The sequence below is a fragment of the Hemicordylus capensis genome, chromosome 2, assembly GCF_027244095.1.
Source record: "Hemicordylus capensis ecotype Gifberg chromosome 2, rHemCap1.1.pri, whole genome shotgun sequence".
Lineage (NCBI taxonomy): Eukaryota > Metazoa > Chordata > Lepidosauria > Squamata > Cordylidae > Hemicordylus > Hemicordylus capensis.
The window spans coordinates 51,851,912-51,869,753 of NC_069658.1; the positions used below are offsets into that span (position 1 = coordinate 51,851,912).

General features: G+C 41.6%; 1 protein-coding gene across 6 annotated transcripts; it reads right to left on the bottom strand.

The window, feature by feature from the left end:
- Nucleotides 1–3,828: 3,828 nt before the first annotated feature.
- MARVELD2 (MARVEL domain containing 2) lies at nucleotides 3,829–17,170 on the bottom strand. Of its 6 annotated transcripts, XM_053303045.1 has the most exons (9): nucleotides 16,368–16,383; nucleotides 16,063–16,233; nucleotides 15,812–15,959; nucleotides 14,349–15,503; nucleotides 11,332–11,364; nucleotides 9,802–9,941; nucleotides 8,622–8,793; nucleotides 8,071–8,121; nucleotides 3,829–5,689 (listed from the first exon to the last, which is right to left on the bottom strand). In XM_053303045.1, exons 4-9 carry the CDS (start codon nucleotides 15,480–15,482, stop codon nucleotides 5,579–5,581), a joined length of 1,641 nt encoding a protein of 546 aa, XP_053159020.1. In that variant the 5' UTR covers nucleotides 15,483–15,503; nucleotides 15,812–15,959; nucleotides 16,063–16,233; nucleotides 16,368–16,383; the 3' UTR covers nucleotides 3,829–5,578. The 6 variants fall into 6 exon arrangements, with proteins under 6 accessions (XP_053159020.1, XP_053159016.1, XP_053159019.1 ...); XM_053303041.1 differs by lacking the exons at nucleotides 16,063–16,233; nucleotides 16,368–16,383 and adding an exon at nucleotides 16,790–17,169; XM_053303044.1 differs by lacking the exons at nucleotides 16,063–16,233; nucleotides 16,368–16,383 and adding an exon at nucleotides 16,437–16,537.
- Nucleotides 17,171–17,842: the final 672 nt, after the last annotated feature.

A 17,842-nucleotide genomic window follows, 5' to 3' on the forward strand; every position in this document is an offset into this window, starting at 1 on the left:
TTTCTTTTACCGTTAAAAAAAACCCACTGCCAGCACCTGCCATGTAACCGTTTTTAGGGAGTTTTGGAGGAGCTGCACGGGCTTCATTAGGTCCACCTCACAAAGTGCACATCTAAGAGCAGGATCCAGATCAAGCCAGGTGATCATGACCAAGCAGCATTGACAGAAATGAGAGATAACTAAATTAATTTCCGTGGGTGGTCCTGACTAACGTCGTCTGGATCCGGCCCTGTGACTACACAACTCCTGCTAAATCTCCACCTCCAATCTTTTGAATTTTTCTAATGGCCCAACATCCATTGGGCTATCCATCCATCTCCACTGAGTAATCACAAGCACCCCCACCACCCCGCACATACTGAAGGCATACTGGAGACAAATTTGTTCACCCAGGCTTTTAGATTCAGGGGTTCTCAACCTTGGGTACCCAGATGCTGGTGGACTTCAACTCCCATAATCCCCAGCCATAATGGCCAAATGCCATTAGGGACCCAAGGTTGAGAACCCCTAATATTCCATGTTTGCAAAGGATTCCAAATTTAATTATTTTAATGCTTATATTATTTTAATTGTAAACTGCCCAGAGATGCAAGTTTTGGGCAGTATAGAAGTCTGTTAGTTAGACAGACAGACAGACAGACAGACAGATAGACTTGAAACCCCTTTACTAACTGCTGGTCTGGGAAACTGCACATGAAGAATGTAGCGGTCCTTGAAACTCTGCACGAAGAATTTAGTAGTCCTTAACTCCAAAAAGGTTGAGAAACACTGCTCTAGCTTAACATTTTAAAAAGATGATTCATCACTTGGCAGAGCCACCACATGGTACCTCTTCTTTGGCAATTGAATCTACAGCATTTGCCACCTTGCAGTTTGTTGTTCTGCTTACTGCTATTTTTTCCTACTGTAAATTAGTATTCAGTAGCAGCCCGAAACCTCACCATGCCGGAGGCAGGGCAGCAAATCCTGCCTCTCCTTTTTTGGTTTGAGGCACTAGGGAGCTGCAGGGTGCCATCTTGCTACTCCAGTTATTTGCTGCTTGAGGCAAAGACCTCTGTAAATATTGGAAAACATTTGTATCCTGTATTCAAAACATAACTCCATACAGCCATGGGAGTCAGGTTACTAAATCTAACTCCCTTTAGGTTTCTTACAGCACAATCTTTTAGATTGACCTTTCATAATTTTCCTGCTCATAAACACTTTAAAATAAAAGATAATCAGTGCATCTGTCCCTTTATTCAGATTGCACTCAGAAGTTTTTATTTTCAGGCATTATAAGAATGGAGAACTATGCTTTGTTTTAAACCCAGCTTACAACAATTAAAACATTCTAGAATTTCTTGAGGGGCAATTGTAGTCTGATCTCAAGACTTGGTTTAGCAATTATGAAGGGACTCTTCCAAACTTCATTTTTAAAAAATTGTTCCACATGCCTAGACTGAAGCAAAACTCTTAGCCTCAGATTCCAAAGAGGTAGGAAAAACCTTTTTCAATCAGAATTTTCTAAATGGCCAGCAGTAGCATTCAGCTTACATACATACATACATATATTCTAAAGGCATTTTGTATACAATTCAACCAGTTTAAACAGTACAAGCCTGAATTTCTAACATTTGAAAGAAAGCATTTAAGCATGCAACTGCAGCTGATACACAATAAGCGAGACCTGCCCTATTTACTTGTGTGGGGTCCTGTTGTGACTTTGTTGCTCCATACTACTATGTGGCCAATTGTTATGCATGCCATAAAGATAATAGGGTGAGCAGACTAATACTTTGATCAACTGTAACAATAAAAATGGCTTGGCAATTTTATAGCACACATACCAATTCACTCTTTCATAAAACTGGCAGTTAATAATTTGTTTATGTTCATATAACAAGATCACTTGCTTCTTATATTTAACTTGTAAAGCCGATAAGAAATGTGAGCCAGACCAAAGTAGATTAAATTCAGATGCAATAGAGAGTAGTTATGAATTCTGAGTCACTTGTTGCTCCAAGTTTATTTTCTACCAACATTCTGCAATTTAAATTAGATACCAATTACAAAATATGGCAAGTTTTTAGACATATTTCATTTAAGTTTTGTTTACAGGCAAAATACAAGGTTTTGGTTATAACCTATAAAGCCCTAACAGCTTGAACCCTGGGTATTTAAGAAAACATCTTCTTCGCTATGAACCACACTGCCTGTTGAGATCACTTGGAAAGGTTCGTCTGCAGTTGCTACCGGCTCATCGGCTGGCTACTCAGGGACGGGCCTTCTCCATTGCTGCCCCAAGGCTTTGGAACACACGTCCTGCTGAAATAAGAGCCTCCCCATCTCTTGCAAGTTCTAAAAAGGCAGTCAAGACACATATGTTCACCCAGGCTTTTAATTAGTTATTAATTGTGTTTGTAATAGTTTTAACTTTTTAAATTTTAATTGTTGTAATGTTTTAATATTTTTATCTGTTTTTATTGTTATATTGTAAACCATCCAGAGACTTGTGTTTTGGGCAGTATACAAATGTGTTAAATATATAAATATATACACAAATAGCATAGAAATCTCATTTTATTTCCCTTAATGTATAACTTCTCCAAAGTCGCTGTAGTCCAGGGCTCAGGCTGCACTATTATCACTTCACCACTCTGGTTCTGCATAAGTGTTTGCATTTGTTTTCCCCAGTGACACACTCGAGTAAACCTAATTGGCACATACTCCTTATGTAAGAGTAACCCAAGGCAGTAGTTCTAGCCCCTGCTTCACTTCTGTTCATCAGGAACTACTCAGGGCAATAGAATCTTTAGCCTATTTGCAACCCTGCAATAGAGAAGCAAGGAAGAAATACAGGGGAGCCAACATCATTCCAGAATTTGTACCAATGAGGCATATTGATCAGAGAGTATTTGCATGTTGACACTAGCTTATAATACTGCTCAGCAACCTGCTGATCCAAGAACCAGGCACATGTGCTGGTTCTGTGCATCTCCAAGCTCAATTCTACACTGTTACCAAATGCAGAGAGGCTCTGTGGCAGCCAATTGTTTTAGCACTCTAGCAACATTTCTAGATGTTCTTACAGTGCTGCAATTCCTGATTACCACATAACACCTCTGTGCTTGGTAGCAGCATGGGCAGGACTTGAAGATGCATGGAACCAATACACAGGCCCTGCTCTTAGATCAGCAAAGTGATGTACAGTTCATAAGTCACAAATCTTAAAAACAGGAAGAGTCAACTCGGTGTGACATGGATTACTTAGGACTGGCAACTCCCATCAGTCTTAAGTGTGGCTCCATGACTAATTATTTGTTGGGCCTGTGCAAAGCTTTGGTCAAAGCTCAATGTTCTGCACAGACAACCATTCTCACTGTGCCGTGCTGCACTTTGCCCAGTGCTGCTGCATCCTTTAAGGGAAATTGACTCGCTGAGCCCTCTTGAGCCTCTACACCATCTTGGAAGATCTACACAGCGTGCTAGGAAGTGTAGCCTTCCCCAGTGCTTTCCCCGTAGGACTCAGTCATCTCTCTTAAAGGGCCCTCCTAGCACTGAGAAAACTGTAGTACTGTGTAGAAGTCAGCACAGGGGGAAAGGATTTCATTTTTTAAATATATTTTTATCCCAGCTTGAAAAATAGTTATCACCACTGGCTTAGGGAGAGGATTGGCAACAGGGAAGACAGTTGTGTCTCAAAAGTTAAAGGGTGGAAATCTCTAGATAGCTGACAGGATAAGAAGTGCCCCCCACAAATCTCCCTCCCCCATTTTATCTGTCTTCACTCATAAGAGACTGTTTTAATGAAAGGCAGTATACAAATTTAACCATGAATAAATAAAATGAGAGACAGAGAAGAGGATTTAATATTAATGTTTCTGAAATTATTTACTAGAAATCTCATCCAATCTTATTGCCATATCAGTGCAGGAATAAGGTCAATTGGCTACATACTTGTTTTCTCTCAGCAATTTACATTTAATTTATGGAACAATCATTGTCCTTTAGTCTTGGCAGCTTCAATCCTTTTAATTACAGAATATAAGTGATCTAACAGCTCTGAATTCTAGAGACTATAAATGTTTTGATGAAAAGTTAAATTGAAACGTGAAAAAGAAGAGGCTTCAGTTCATTTCTAAATAATTGCCCCATAAATATTCTGAAGTATATATTATTTAAAATGTTCCATTACAGGCCATTTTATGAAATCTAAAAGCATATTTCAGAGTACAGCATTCATGATTTCTCCAATGTAATTAACAAAAGACAAGCAGTTCCAGTGCATTTATGCAGTCGAGTTTCCTGCATTTTAAAAGCACTACAAATGGTACAAGTTTGTCATAGGCACATTATCATTTTCTTTTAGAAAAAGTGGGGCACAATATGATAAACATTTTCATTTATAAAAGTACGACAGAATATAGTCAGGCAAATACTATTAATCACCAAGATTTTCTAACAGACAAAAACTTATTTCCAGTAGAAACAGAAAGTTGTTTGGTCACCCTCATCCAGCAATTGCAACACACACACAGAAACTATCTTCTGCACATGAATCTATTAAGGCTGGCAGCAATCTGTTACATGGGGGAAGAAAGCATGGATTCAGCCCTCTTTCCTATCAGACATTTTTGGTCCTATCAGCAGTAACAGCACCAATCAGCAATTTAATGGTTCTCACATGATGCAGGATATAAATTGGCAGGAAAAAAGGTTAAGTTGCTAAAGTGCTGAACCTGGTGAAATATATTATTGAACTGAAAACTTGTATATAATTCCCTAGTGTCTGACACACCAAGGGTCATCTTGTGTGTAGAAGCAGGTTTCCATTTTGATCCCTCTTGTGCAAAACAGTGCTGTACACAAGATTCCAGGTGTGGGATATCTGTGTCCATTATCTGATGTTGAACATTCATTTGCTTGAATTTAACTGGAAACCCTATTCACAGAGAACCAGAAAAGCAACAAAGTTTGATTTCTCTGTCACTTGAGTTTGATTATCTGATTTGGGGGATGATAAGCCTGAACTGAGGACCCGCATTTCCAGAGGAGGAAATGGTGGTTGATTTTGGCTCACCACCCCTCCAAGGAGCCTTATCAAAGCTGACAGTATTGAACATCTCTTGGATGGCTAAGTGTGTTGTGTGTATAACAGTCCACCATTGCACTTCTATACCTCTGAAGGAGTCCTTGGGCCAGTGGGTTCACATGATAGTCCTTTCACATCAAAGTCATTTTTATAATAATATTTACACATACGCCCCCAAAAACACAATACTACATCTAAATGATAAAAATGACAATTTAAACAGACTGAAGGCACACACATTAAATGTTATCTATACATGATGAAAGACTAAGAGTCAAATAATTATAAAATGTACAGGAGTGAAATAAAATAGAAAAAACCCTAAAACCCACCCTTTATATTGTGTTCAGAATCAGTCAATATGTAAGGCTTTTGAAAGTTCACAAGGTTTTAGAAGACATCAAATCAATAAGTAACCGATTTCACAGAAGAATGTTTATACAGTAATGGCAATAAATAAATTTTAAAGATGGACAAAACCCACAGCAGACAGTTAAGGTTATCTTAAGTCTTCCAATTCATGATTTTGTCATATTCTTGAATTCTTTGTTTTATGTGAGAAAGTTTGTTCTTTAGGTATTCACATCGTTCTTTTTTCTCTAGAAATGAAGGATCCTGTAGAACAAAAACTCAAATAAGTCAATCTACTTTTCTGCTAGCCTCTGTAGCTCAAGCTTATATGGGGAAGCGTAGTTTCCCTCACTGCTTTTTGGGAAACTTTGGCTTCCTACAGAAGCAAGGAAGAAGAGCATTGACAAACATTTGGTGTCAGGAGGGAAAACCTGGCCTCTCATTTGACTCAAACAGCAGTATCATACCAATACTGAACTAGTGCAAAAGATGCCTAGAAGATGGTGAACACATACTCACCCTGAATTCCATGCATTCTTAGTGAAGCCAGAGTTCCAAACCAACCAAGGGAGTCTTTAAGGTTAAAGAGACACCAAGAAGCTGGGCAAACAACCCCAGAATGCGGTCAAAGCCAAATTCTGAAGTCATGCAAATTTGGCACAATAGCACGGTTTTGTTCTGTACTTCCTCAGAATAGCAGTTACCTCATCCACATCCTTTTTCAGGTACAGGACCTTGATACACACATTTTGGTGATACACAGATAGTCTGAGAGGCAGTGATGTAGTTGCAAATTCAGAAGTGCAGGCACTCTCTGTGACAGCCCCAATGGCCATGCCCATCCCAACAGCCAGAGAAGTACCCGCGCTCCGCCCCTGTGCACCCCCCCCACACACACTACACACTTGCTAAGAGAAAAGGGGAGATTGATTAAATTTGCCCCTTCCTCTGCTCAAGTGACACCGCAGCAGTAGTCACATTGCTGCACATGAGCAAGGCTAGTCTGGCTATCAACCAATTACATTTTAGACCTTGAAAATTTTCCAATGAAAGAGAAAGTATGGGAAATTTTCCCAGAAAAATTTCCAAACTGCATCTTTGATAAGATCTAGGCAAATCCTTTCCCTGAAATGACACATTTCTTATGTTTATTCCTATATCGTTCTCCTTTTAACTATTTAGTCACCAGGAAAAGTTAGACGGTTTTACATTTTCAAGATTATGCACTATCCTTTGTGTTAACTATAAGAAGTTCATTAATGCAAACACATAATATGTGAAATACATATGAGTAAAACTCTCTAAGAGGTAGGAACATATTCACTTGAGAGATCTAAAAATTAGAGCTTTATAAAAAAAATATTATTGACAGCTACATGGTAGGGCCAGCCTGCTAATGAGACCAGGTGGGGCAGCTGCCTCAGGCTGCTAATTGCCCTCTGCCCACCTTGCCTTCTCTCCTAATCTTGTCTGCCAATGGTGCATCAACCACTTCTCTCCTGCTGCCTCTAGCATTTCCCAAAGCCAGAGGAGAAGGAGTAGAAAGAATATGGAGGAGAGTAGACTGCTGAGCTAAAGTGGAGAGCCTTTAGCCCGGCACAGCACTCTACACTCCTCCCACCACACTTCCTTTTGCTCTCTTGCCCTGTGGATCTGAAGATGCCAGAAGTGGGAGGAGGAGAGTGGCAGAACTGGTATGCCACCAAGTGAAGTAGGGGAAGGGAAGGAAGGAGACCTGCTAGGGAGGCAACACACTTTGCAGTCCACTGGAGCTGGCGGGGGTCAGGCAGGGGAGACTTGGGCTGGCCCTGTTGTATGGCATTGGACTATTACTGAACACTCCAAATTGTACTATAGAATGACCACTTCAAGAGGCAAATAGATGAAAAACCAAGATCAAATTACATACACCCAAAATGGTGTCTACAGAATACAGACTAGGTGCTTCAGATAAAAATTACTCTACAAGAATTCCATTGTAGTGAACGCTATAAGAGCCCCCCCAACTCTGATAGCTTTCAAAATGAAAGACACACTTCAACCAAGCTTTTAATTAGACTCAAACTCTTTTTAAATGTTTTAATTTTTCCTTTAGCTTGTATGTTATATTTTACTGTGTAAATTGTAATGTGTGTTTGGGGCAGTATAGAAATAAATAGTAGCTTAGGTCACACCATGAGGTACAACACATTCAATATTCTTGACATGATCAAAAGCAATTTGTGTGCCAACTGGATTTGGTATACCACATTCCAATAGATTTGATTTATATCCTTCTGTGTAACTTCACATTGTGAATGAAAAGGGAAATTCACACTTCAATCCTTGCCACCTTTATACCTGAAACCTCTGGTTAAAAAACCTCCTGCAATACCACCTTCCTCTCTCTGGCTTCAAATCCTTCTGCAAAACCTTCCTTTTCTATCAAGTCTTGATTTAACAGCCATCATCAAAACTAAGCTAAATCTCAGAACACGTAGCTGAACTAAATGCATATTCTCCCCATTTATTCTTGTTTCCATTGTATCAAAGCTTAAGACTGAAAGCTACCTGGTCAGGAATCTTTCTGCTTTTGTTTTGTAAATTATCAGGCATGTTAATAATGTGCAGTACAATAAATCAAGAAGAAATCCAACATTACTCACATTCTTTTTCTTTTTATATTCTTGCAAAACATTTGCGATTCTGTCATGTTCCTATTAAAAAAAACCCAAAAAAAATGAATTTTCAAATTTCATGTTTATATGCCATGTTGTAAAAGGTGGGTGGGTACAATTTGTTGCTTCTAAATTTTTTAGTTTGACAATAAGTACAAAATTTTGGAATAAGAGCCAGAGAGATCACCTGGTTGCCAAACTGAATATGGCAAGGACTGAGCACTAACAGAGCCCAATTGCATTTTAATACCAACTGGTTGTCCTGTTTCTGAAAGCATGAGAAGTAGGAGAGGAAGCAAGTGGAGGTTCCTAGCTCCAACATCTTCTGTATTAAGCAGCTGCTAGGTAAATGGCCACACATTTTTGTCCCTCCCCAAGCAAGTTATGATTTGCCAAAATGAATCTCAGTAGCTCTCAAGTAGTAAATGACTTCAATGAGAAGTCAGAAATGGTAGGCCACTGCCCAAGTTCCCCTATACCTATAGCCAAATCTGCTAATAAATGCAAGTTCTTAAATCCATGCTCAGTTAGATACTTACAAGATTGTTTCCAGGATGCTGAGGAAGCTTCCTCATCAGTGCATCTAGCTCATCAAATTTCTTTAAGACTGCCTGTACCTCAGCAGAGAGCTCTTTATATTCAGCAAACTGATCATTAAATACAGCTTTATAGCGGTCTCTTGCCTCGTCTGTCTGAATTACGGGGTATTTTCTGCAAAAAAAGACTATAATCAGTGCTACAGTATCAAGTGTCTTAGCACGCTGCCAGGGTATACTATTCTAGAAAATAAGTTTTTGAAAGTAAGTTTACATATGGTACTGTATTAAGAAAAAATACACAGAAACTTCATCAGTTGGGGTCCTGGGCTATTTTTGCCAGCAGCAGTAGAGCACAACTGGGCTCATTTCATTGAGTCACCTGGACTGTTTTCAAAGCAATTGTTTTGTGCACTTGTTATAACTTCAGTTGTGGGCTATGGCACACAGGACTCTGCCTTAAAATGGAAGAACAGATGCCATTTGACTGCAGTTTATCCCTAGGAATTTGAAATTTCCTATGTGCTTGATGCCACTGATTAGAGTCTAAAAATGAGTTTATTTTATTTATTTAAACAACACACACTTCCATCACATAGGAAGTCCTTTGTATGATGTAATTTGAGGTTTGTTTGTTTTAACAGGTTATGGGTTGGATGCTAGGAAGCACGTGCAGAAGTTACCTTGCACACCTTTTAGCATCGAATTATATAAAACTCTCCAAAAAGTGCAGATACAAAACTTAAGCTTTGCCACCTTGATAAATTATATTGAACATACATGCTAAAAACAAACACTTGCAAAATTAAAAATAATGACTGACATCCAGATTAAGTGCCTATGCAGCAAACAAGCAGCACACACTTCAGGGGAGGAATGATTTCAGCAATCTCCCCTTCACTCTGAAGCCGACTGTGACTCAAAATAATATTTCACTGTGGGCTATGTGAATGAACATGATTCCCGGACAGTTAATGGAATTCCTACTGTGTAAGACAATAGTATCTTTCAGCACAATTCTATGCATATTTATTCAGAAGAATTCCCAGTGTGCAGAGTTAGGTTTTAACTCTGGGAAGTGTAGAAAAGACTGCAGCCTTAATATATACTAAACTGGAGAGACAATGAAGGACTAGATCATTCTAAGAGCAAGCTTCATAAGGAACACTGTGGAGATACTCACGCTAAGTAGTCTGGCATTACTATAGGCTTAGGAATATGACCTGCTGGTATATAGCCATTGAGTAGTTCAGGTTTCATTTCCACAGGCTTGAGTTTCTTTGTATTTATTGCTATTTGGGGACTGTCATCTTCATTTTCATACTAATAGCAAAGGATAGAACAGTAAATCTTAACACAATCTATTTTAAAACAAGAGAAGTTTTTTGTTTGATGTAGAATGAAGTATCCAGAAATAAGTGCATCTTCTAAGTTGCCAAACAATGACTCACTCTCCAAATACATTAAAAATCCTATTTTAGGATTAAGAAATTAAGCAACGTAATTTCTTTTCTCTTTTCCATGAAGACAAGAATATCAGCTCCTTGCAGAATAAGAATATTTACCTTGCATGGTTTATATGAGGCATTTCAGATGTCCCTTATTGTTTTCATCTATATGGCTAACACATACAAGACTACAGAACACTCTGATTAAAGACTATAGAACTCTGATTAGTTTGTACAGTATCATATTATCAGAGTTCCATAGTTAAGCCAAGATTGCTAATTACATACTAATAAAGACTAATAAAGCATGCCAGACCAATCACAATGAGAATCTTATTGGCATGTTTAAACATGTCCTTTATCTCATGCAGGACACAGAAATGATATAGCCCCTACACAGAGGGCTTTACAAGTAACAGGCATATTGAAAAATGCAAGGATAGCACAAGGAAGGGACATAGTTAATAGATCATGCAGATGCACCCTGGGATATTTCCAAATGTCAAAAGCTATGAATACCATGATGCTAGTCCCACAAAAATACAGAACCCGATTCATACAGTCATCAAAAGGACATTATCAGGCAATACTCCAAACTGCTGTCAGATTCTGAACAACATTTGTAGTGCTACAACTGAATCACTAACAGCTGCAAAAATGACAAAGTCCAATGCTCAGAATTAAAACTGAAAACACTCCCCCTTCAGAAAAGAATCACTCTTCTAGTTACAACAAAAGGATTCATGAACACTAACCTGAATAATGGCACAAGTTATTTTACAACCTTCCACAAACACTGCTCATCACTGTGACACATTGCACATGTACATCACTGTGACACATGCACATGTAAAACTATATAAAGAGAATTGCCATTAATTAACATTAACAGCAATCAGCCCACCAATACACTGCGAGGCAGAATTCCATAAATCCACTTGCCAGTAGCAAGCATCGCTTCCTCCTCAGGAGAATACCCCTGCTTTTATCCTAAATGCCAGCACAGAAATCCTCTTCCCTTTGGGTTTTTGCAGGAGGCACCCCCTACCAAAGTCCAACAATAGTGAGAGAAACTATCCAGACAGAAGGGTCGATGACCACCACAAACCATGGCTGGTTAATAAGCCAAGTCAAAACTGATGTGACCTTGCTGAAGAAGATTTTAATCCTACAAGATGTCAATCTTCTCTGTTTCCCCAAGTTTCAATTTTGAAATTAAAGCAGCCCAGATCCTGACTAGAAGCAGAAATACTTGTGGTTCTTACCGTTCTTTTTGATGGAAAAGATTGTGTCTTCATCTAGTAAATAGAAAGAGGAACATATCCACATTAAGTGTACAAATCTAAACTGCAAAAGCAAAAAATGTTAAATTGCAGTGTTCGTATAAAATGGCAGTAGGAAGTACTCATGCATGAGTTAGTGTAAATCAGCACGTTGTCACTGTGATTTTATGATCACACCACACAAGCGTGGAATTTGGTATTGCAAAAGAGTTTAACATCTTTCAAAACCCTGACTATCAACATTCACTTTACCTCCCCTAAAAGGATTCCTTAGCTCTTACATATAGGGTGCTTCAGCAAAACTACAAAATGTGCATATTCCAACACCATGGCATTGGCAACAGTTCATCTGTTGTGCTCTAGAAATATTTAGAATAGTAAGCCACAACTGCTGACCAGTCAAATGTCATAACCTATAGCAGTGTGGTGTAGTGTAGGGATATGCATGACTGGCTTCAGGCACTCCTGGGAGGTGGGGGAGGGAGGCCTTTCAGGGGCAGGGAGGGTGCCCTTATCTTACACGGCACACAGGTGCGTTGGCCACTTCCAGTATGATGCTGACCGGGGCTGAAGAAAGCTATGCTGCACCCCCACCGCAGCAGTTTTGGGCAAAGCACTGGCAGGGGGGAAAGTGGCAAGGAAGGGAACTAGAGCCAGTGTGGTGTAGTGGTTAGAGTGCTGGACTAGGACTGGGGAGACCCGAGTTCAAATCCCCATTCAGCCATGAGACTTGCTGGGTGACTCTGGGCCAGTCACTTCTCTCTCAGCCTAGCCTACTTCACAGGGTTGTTGTAAAAGTGATACTTAAGTATGTAGTACACCGTTCTGGGCTCCTTGGAGGAAGAGTGGAATATAAATGTATGATTGGGTGACTTATACCTTGGTCTACAGGACGCTAAGGAATTTGGATCCCTCTTTTTCTTTATGTAGTAGAATTTAGTAAGTTCAGCAGCTCTTTATCCATAAGGTAAGTGCTTGGTAACATGAAAACATAAAACATTTAAAATTCCCTACATGGAGATGGTAGCGTTTAGTGGACCAAAGTTGTTGCATGGTGAGTCACCACATATCACCATTTACCTAGGTAACTAATTCTCCAAAAAAGAAAAGAAAAGAAAAAGAGGAAGCAAGCTCAGATGTACTGGGGACGATGATGATTTATTATCTCAGCGTTTGGGAACAGTTTGTACTTGTAAAGTTTGTATCTGAAGACTAGTTTCTGTGACAGCTTCTGACTCCTATGGAGTTTTGACACATCCCTATATGCTTTGCTGTCCTCTAGTCAGCCAAGAGAGGAAAGTAGTACAGCAACTTCCTCCCTCTTTGCAGTTTCTTATGGAACAGGTTTTGGGCAAAGACCAAAGGAGGAGAAAGCAAGCCCACCAGTGAGTAGTACCAGGAGCATAAGGAGGCTTGCAGCGGCCTGTGTGTGGCTGCCATTGTGGCCCCCTGGCCCCGCCCCCTGCATCTGACATCAGACACAAGGGCCCGGCTAGCCACGCCCCCGCGTCTGACATCAAACACATGGGACATGGTCTCTGCGGCCCCGTTCGGAAGTGAGATCAGCCTGTGCTGTGTTGGGCAATGTGGGCCGAAACAACTCTCCCTGCCTTAAAGGCAGGGTGAGCTGTTCTGGCCCCGCTGCATTGGCAGCGAGACCAGGGGCAGCTCTCCCTACCTTTAAGGCAGAGAGAGTCACTCTGAGCACACTGCCAATGCAGTCCAGGCCAATGCAGTCCAGGCCAATTTCGGCTCCAAACAGGGCTGCACGGCCCCGTTTGGGACTGAAATAACGCCCCCGCATCTGATGTCAGACACAGGGGGCATGTCTGGGGCCATGCTTGCGGCCCCTGATTGGTGGTGGCCCAGGTTCTTCGAACCTGTTCGCTCGATGGTGGCTACGCCCCTAAGTAGTACAGATATTTTTCTATTACTTTCCTTAAGCTCCACTGGTGGTGTAGGTGGATGAAGCTTTTGAAAAGATGAGAGACTTCTTCGTTTCTCCCCTTGGAAAGAGACTTAGCACTTTCTGGATCTTCAGGGAAGATGAAGGGATGGAAACTGATTATTTTCCTTCCTTGAGAAAACAAGAGACAAGAAAAGCACCAAGAGATGCCATGTGTCCTAAGATATCAGAAAAAAGGAGGAGTATATCCTGCCTTCCTACTGAACATAGGAGGCAGAGATAACCAAAGATGAAATCTCTGATCCTAGAATGCTAGAAAGGAACACATTCAGACAGCACAGGGATATACCTATAGAAAGGAGGAGTATGGGTACAGTTAATACTGCTTACCTAATGGAAGTATGTCATTACCTAATGCTGCAGGTATTATTATTATTATTACATTTATATCCCGCTCTTCCTCCAAGGAGCCCAGAGCAGTGTACTACATACTTGAGTTTCTCTTTCACAACAACCCTGTGAAGTAGGTTAGGCTGAGAGAGAAGTGACTGGCCCAGAGTCACCCAACTAGTTTCATGGCTGAATGGGGATTTGAACTTGGGTCTCCCCAGTCCTAGTCCAGCACTCTAACCACTACAGTATATATACACAATTACAAGCAAACAGCACCAGTTACACCAGTGTTAATTGGGAAGATATATGCTAGTAATCTAGGTCCCATATACCAAACGAATTTCTATGTATAAGTAGAAGCAATCAGCCTATCAATTGAGAACGAAAGGCATACTTGCATAAGCACTTTTTTCACTTCAGAGCTTGAGGCAAGAGGACACTTAACATTTTAAAAAATTATTCAGCTCCAGGGGACTTGGACCAGTGATCTGACCTTTGAGTGATCTGACCGTTACAGAAGAAGGTGCTCCTGGGAGCATCTTCTTCTGTAATGGTCAGATTACTCCAATAAGGACCTGGTCCAAGTCAAACTGGGGGAAAGTCCTAAAGCTGAATGGATGAATGACACTGAAGACTTTACAAAAATATATATAAGTAACCAATATATTGATTCTCCCCCATCCACCAAAAAAACCCTTACCTCCTGTTCCATGAATTCTCTCATCCTTCGTGCACTTTCATGCCTCCACAATTTTAGACATACCATTGCACCAATTAGATATATAATCATTGTGACAAACAAGAAGATCATTGCAGCTGTCTGTCCCCCTTCTATACGACAAAATGATGCATTCAATGGTGTATTAAATAACCGGTAGTAGCAGAGTCCTCCTTTGTTAGCATCATTTACGTAGACTATAGCAGCTGACATGTATAGAATAAACAATGCAACATTGATTCCAAATTCAGTTAAAGGCCACCAGTTAGAATCGAGGAGAATAGTCCTGTAATACATTGACATGCCAAGTGCAAGAAGTATAATAGTCACTATCCAAGCAAGTGCCGCTACAACGAGAACAAATGGGGTTTTAGGCCCACTGTAGTAATAGCCTCCATACATGCTGCTTGCCCCATAACTATATGGCTGTGAGTAGCCATATGTGTTATACCATTCATTGTCCTTGTGAATGTAAGCTGTGACACAGGCAAACACAGCGGCACCCAAGAGAAGTTCAGCAACACCCAGAATCCTGAGCAGCCCTGCCCACGATTTCATGTAAGAGTATCTCAGATTAAAAGCTTCTACTTTCTCACTGTAAGTCAGAGCTATTTGAGTATGCCGTTCCAGAGAGCTGTAGGGATCCTGAGGAAGCATGGCTTCAGCTTCTTTGCGTGAATTGTAGGTTCCTCCCGACCCTCCATACGGATCCTGATAAGAACTTTGAGCTGAAGTATGTTCTGCTTGCACTGGGGTAAGTGTTGGAGATGATGGTGGAGAACATTCCGTTCCATCAGAAATTGCCGACACTGGCTTACTCCATTCTGTTTTCCCTTTGAAGAAGTTCTTCCATGAATCAGGAATGAATTTTCTTACCGGCTTGAGATCAGAGATTCCAGCTGGTTCTTCACTGTCACTTGGATAAAATTCAGGCCCAAAGGGTGGTTGCAAAGGAAGAGGTGGTGGCGGCAAGGGATCTGCATTCAGTATCTGTTCAGCATCTTGAAAATCCCTTTCAGTATCTTGTGAAGGAGAATCTAGGTACACTTCATCATAATGGACAGATCGACCATGGTGCCCCGGCCTACGCTCTGACAATGTGTTCTTTGAAGACATTTGTGACCTTTCTCCCCGTTTCTAGAACCAAAAGAAAATAAGAGTTAAAAATTATAATTCCTTTCCTGGTTTCTGTAAGATGGTGGAGTTGGGGTGCTGTGCTTTACACACAATAGGAAAAAAAACATCATTTCCTATTCTCAGAACTCAAAGTTTTAACAACTTTAACAAAAAACAAGTGGGTGTTTCGCCATTCCAGATTTAAAACAAAGAACTACAATACTCTCAAGCAGTTTTGATTGCTTTGAGTTTAAGAATAGATGAACCATGCCTTAACTCCTAAATCAATGCTAGGGCAGGTGGAACTGTAACAGAGATAAGAGGGGTACCTTGGAGCATGTGAAGAATGTCTTTCCCTCACCACCTCAGACATGCAGCTAATCCCACATGTAGGATTAAGGAGTTGGGGTTTCCAAAGCAGAGGCCGTGTCTTTCTTGCAGCAAGGCTCAAAATCTTAATTGTCGTCTCTTAGCCACCTTTCGACACAGATGCAAAAATAAGGTGGGAGCAGAGCTAACCAAAACAGCAGCACTTAAACCACAAAACATAGGAAGGAAGGAAAATCAATGCTCGCCTCACCCTCATTCCCCGCCCCTTGCCCTGCATTCCATTCACGCAGGAGTTTAGCTCTGGAACAGACGAACGTCGCTGTGGAGCAGGTCACCCAAGGAATATGACATCGTGAAATACTTATTGGAGCCACTCACTGCCTAGTAGAAACTGTACTCTCGGGACCGTAATTTCACGTGGCTAGGGGACAGGGAGCCAATAATGAAAATAGGGAGGAATGCAGCAGGGTGAGGGAGGAGGACCCTCAGGAGTTTGGGGGCCCGGGTTCTTTGAGCCCGTCCGCTCAACCCATCCTGTTTCCAACTCTGACTTACTTCCCGCTTCTCCTTCCCTCCCCTCGTAAAGCGCAAGCAATGTCGCCACCTCAGTACGCACAACCACACCTCACGCGAGGACTCAGGAGTACACATGCCGATCAGCCCTGCCGCCCCCGCTTGCAACACTCGGGAAAGACAAAGAGACGCCTGCCTGTTTTTTCCTTTCCTTGCCCAGCGGAGCAGCCGCCCTCCGGACGAGCCTTCTGGTGCCGGCGGCGGTAACTTCCCAGCGGCGGACAAAACTATCTTGGAACTGCAGGAGGAGATCGGCTACAGGCAGCCGCTTCCGTCTCCCCTTCCCGGCGGGCTTTGTTTCCTGAATGGTTCGGCTCGGCCGAAGGCAAATGTTCCCTCCCACCCTTATGCGCTTGGTTGTTCTCCCGAGCTAGGCGCAACCCGCCCCAGGGAGAGAGACTCACCTGTCGGACCGCCCCTCTTTGCTGATGGGTCTGTTGCTTCCGCTTGAAAGGGACTTTCTCCGCTTGGAGTTTCGTCTCGCCTCCATGGGGTGTATGTGGCCTCCCCTGCTGGTGTGGTGACAAGTAGCTGGCTTGAGGCTGATTTAGTAAACCTTAGTCGATTATTCGCCTTTAGCTCCACTCTAGCCTAGTTTGCTCACCTTAGGTGTAGCTGTCTGAGAATGGGCTTTTGCAAGGATTTTTCCGGGCGAGTGGGCAAGTACGTACATGTACGAGAAATCTAAAGGCATAAAAGGCCATGCAATCAGGAGAACAATTGCCCCCTTAATACCTCCCGCGGCCGCCCTGGCGTGTATTGTAACTAGCCGAGGAGGGCCCCTGTGTTTGCGCCTCTTCCCAGTGGCCCCTTGGAGTGAGGGTCCGGAGATAATGAAGAAAATAGGAAGAGGTGGAGCTGAGGGGCGTGGGTTCTTTGAACCCATCTGCTCAGTTATAGCTACACTCCTGGTTGTAGCAGTTTCCTGGACTAACTCATAGAGCATATGCTTTTGTAAATTTATGTCTGATGACGTTGCCCCAGTCCACCAAAGCTTATGCTAAACTTAAAGCAACCTTGTTAGTTTTTTATGTGCCACAAGACTCATTAATTAATTGATTAAATTTCCATATCCATAAATAAAATAGTTTGGATGCAAAACATACTTTGTTTTTAAACAATGTACTAGTCTATGGTTCAGGGGCATAGCAAGGTTGGAGGGGGCCCAGAGATAAGATTTTAGAATGGGCCCCTCGCTGATATACACACACAAACACACTTCACAATATATAGTGCACTCACACTCACATCCCCATTATGAATACGGTGAATATCTAGTTCACATTGAATCTAGTTTTTTTACTCTCTGCTCCTGCCATTCTCCAAGAGACTCAACATAATTCATAGGGGGTGCAACATGGGCGGGTGGGGAGTCATGTGATGTGCCTCTGGGGGGCCCCTTGAGGCAGTGGGGCCCCAAGACAACTGCCTCCCCTTGCCTAATGGTAGTTATGCCC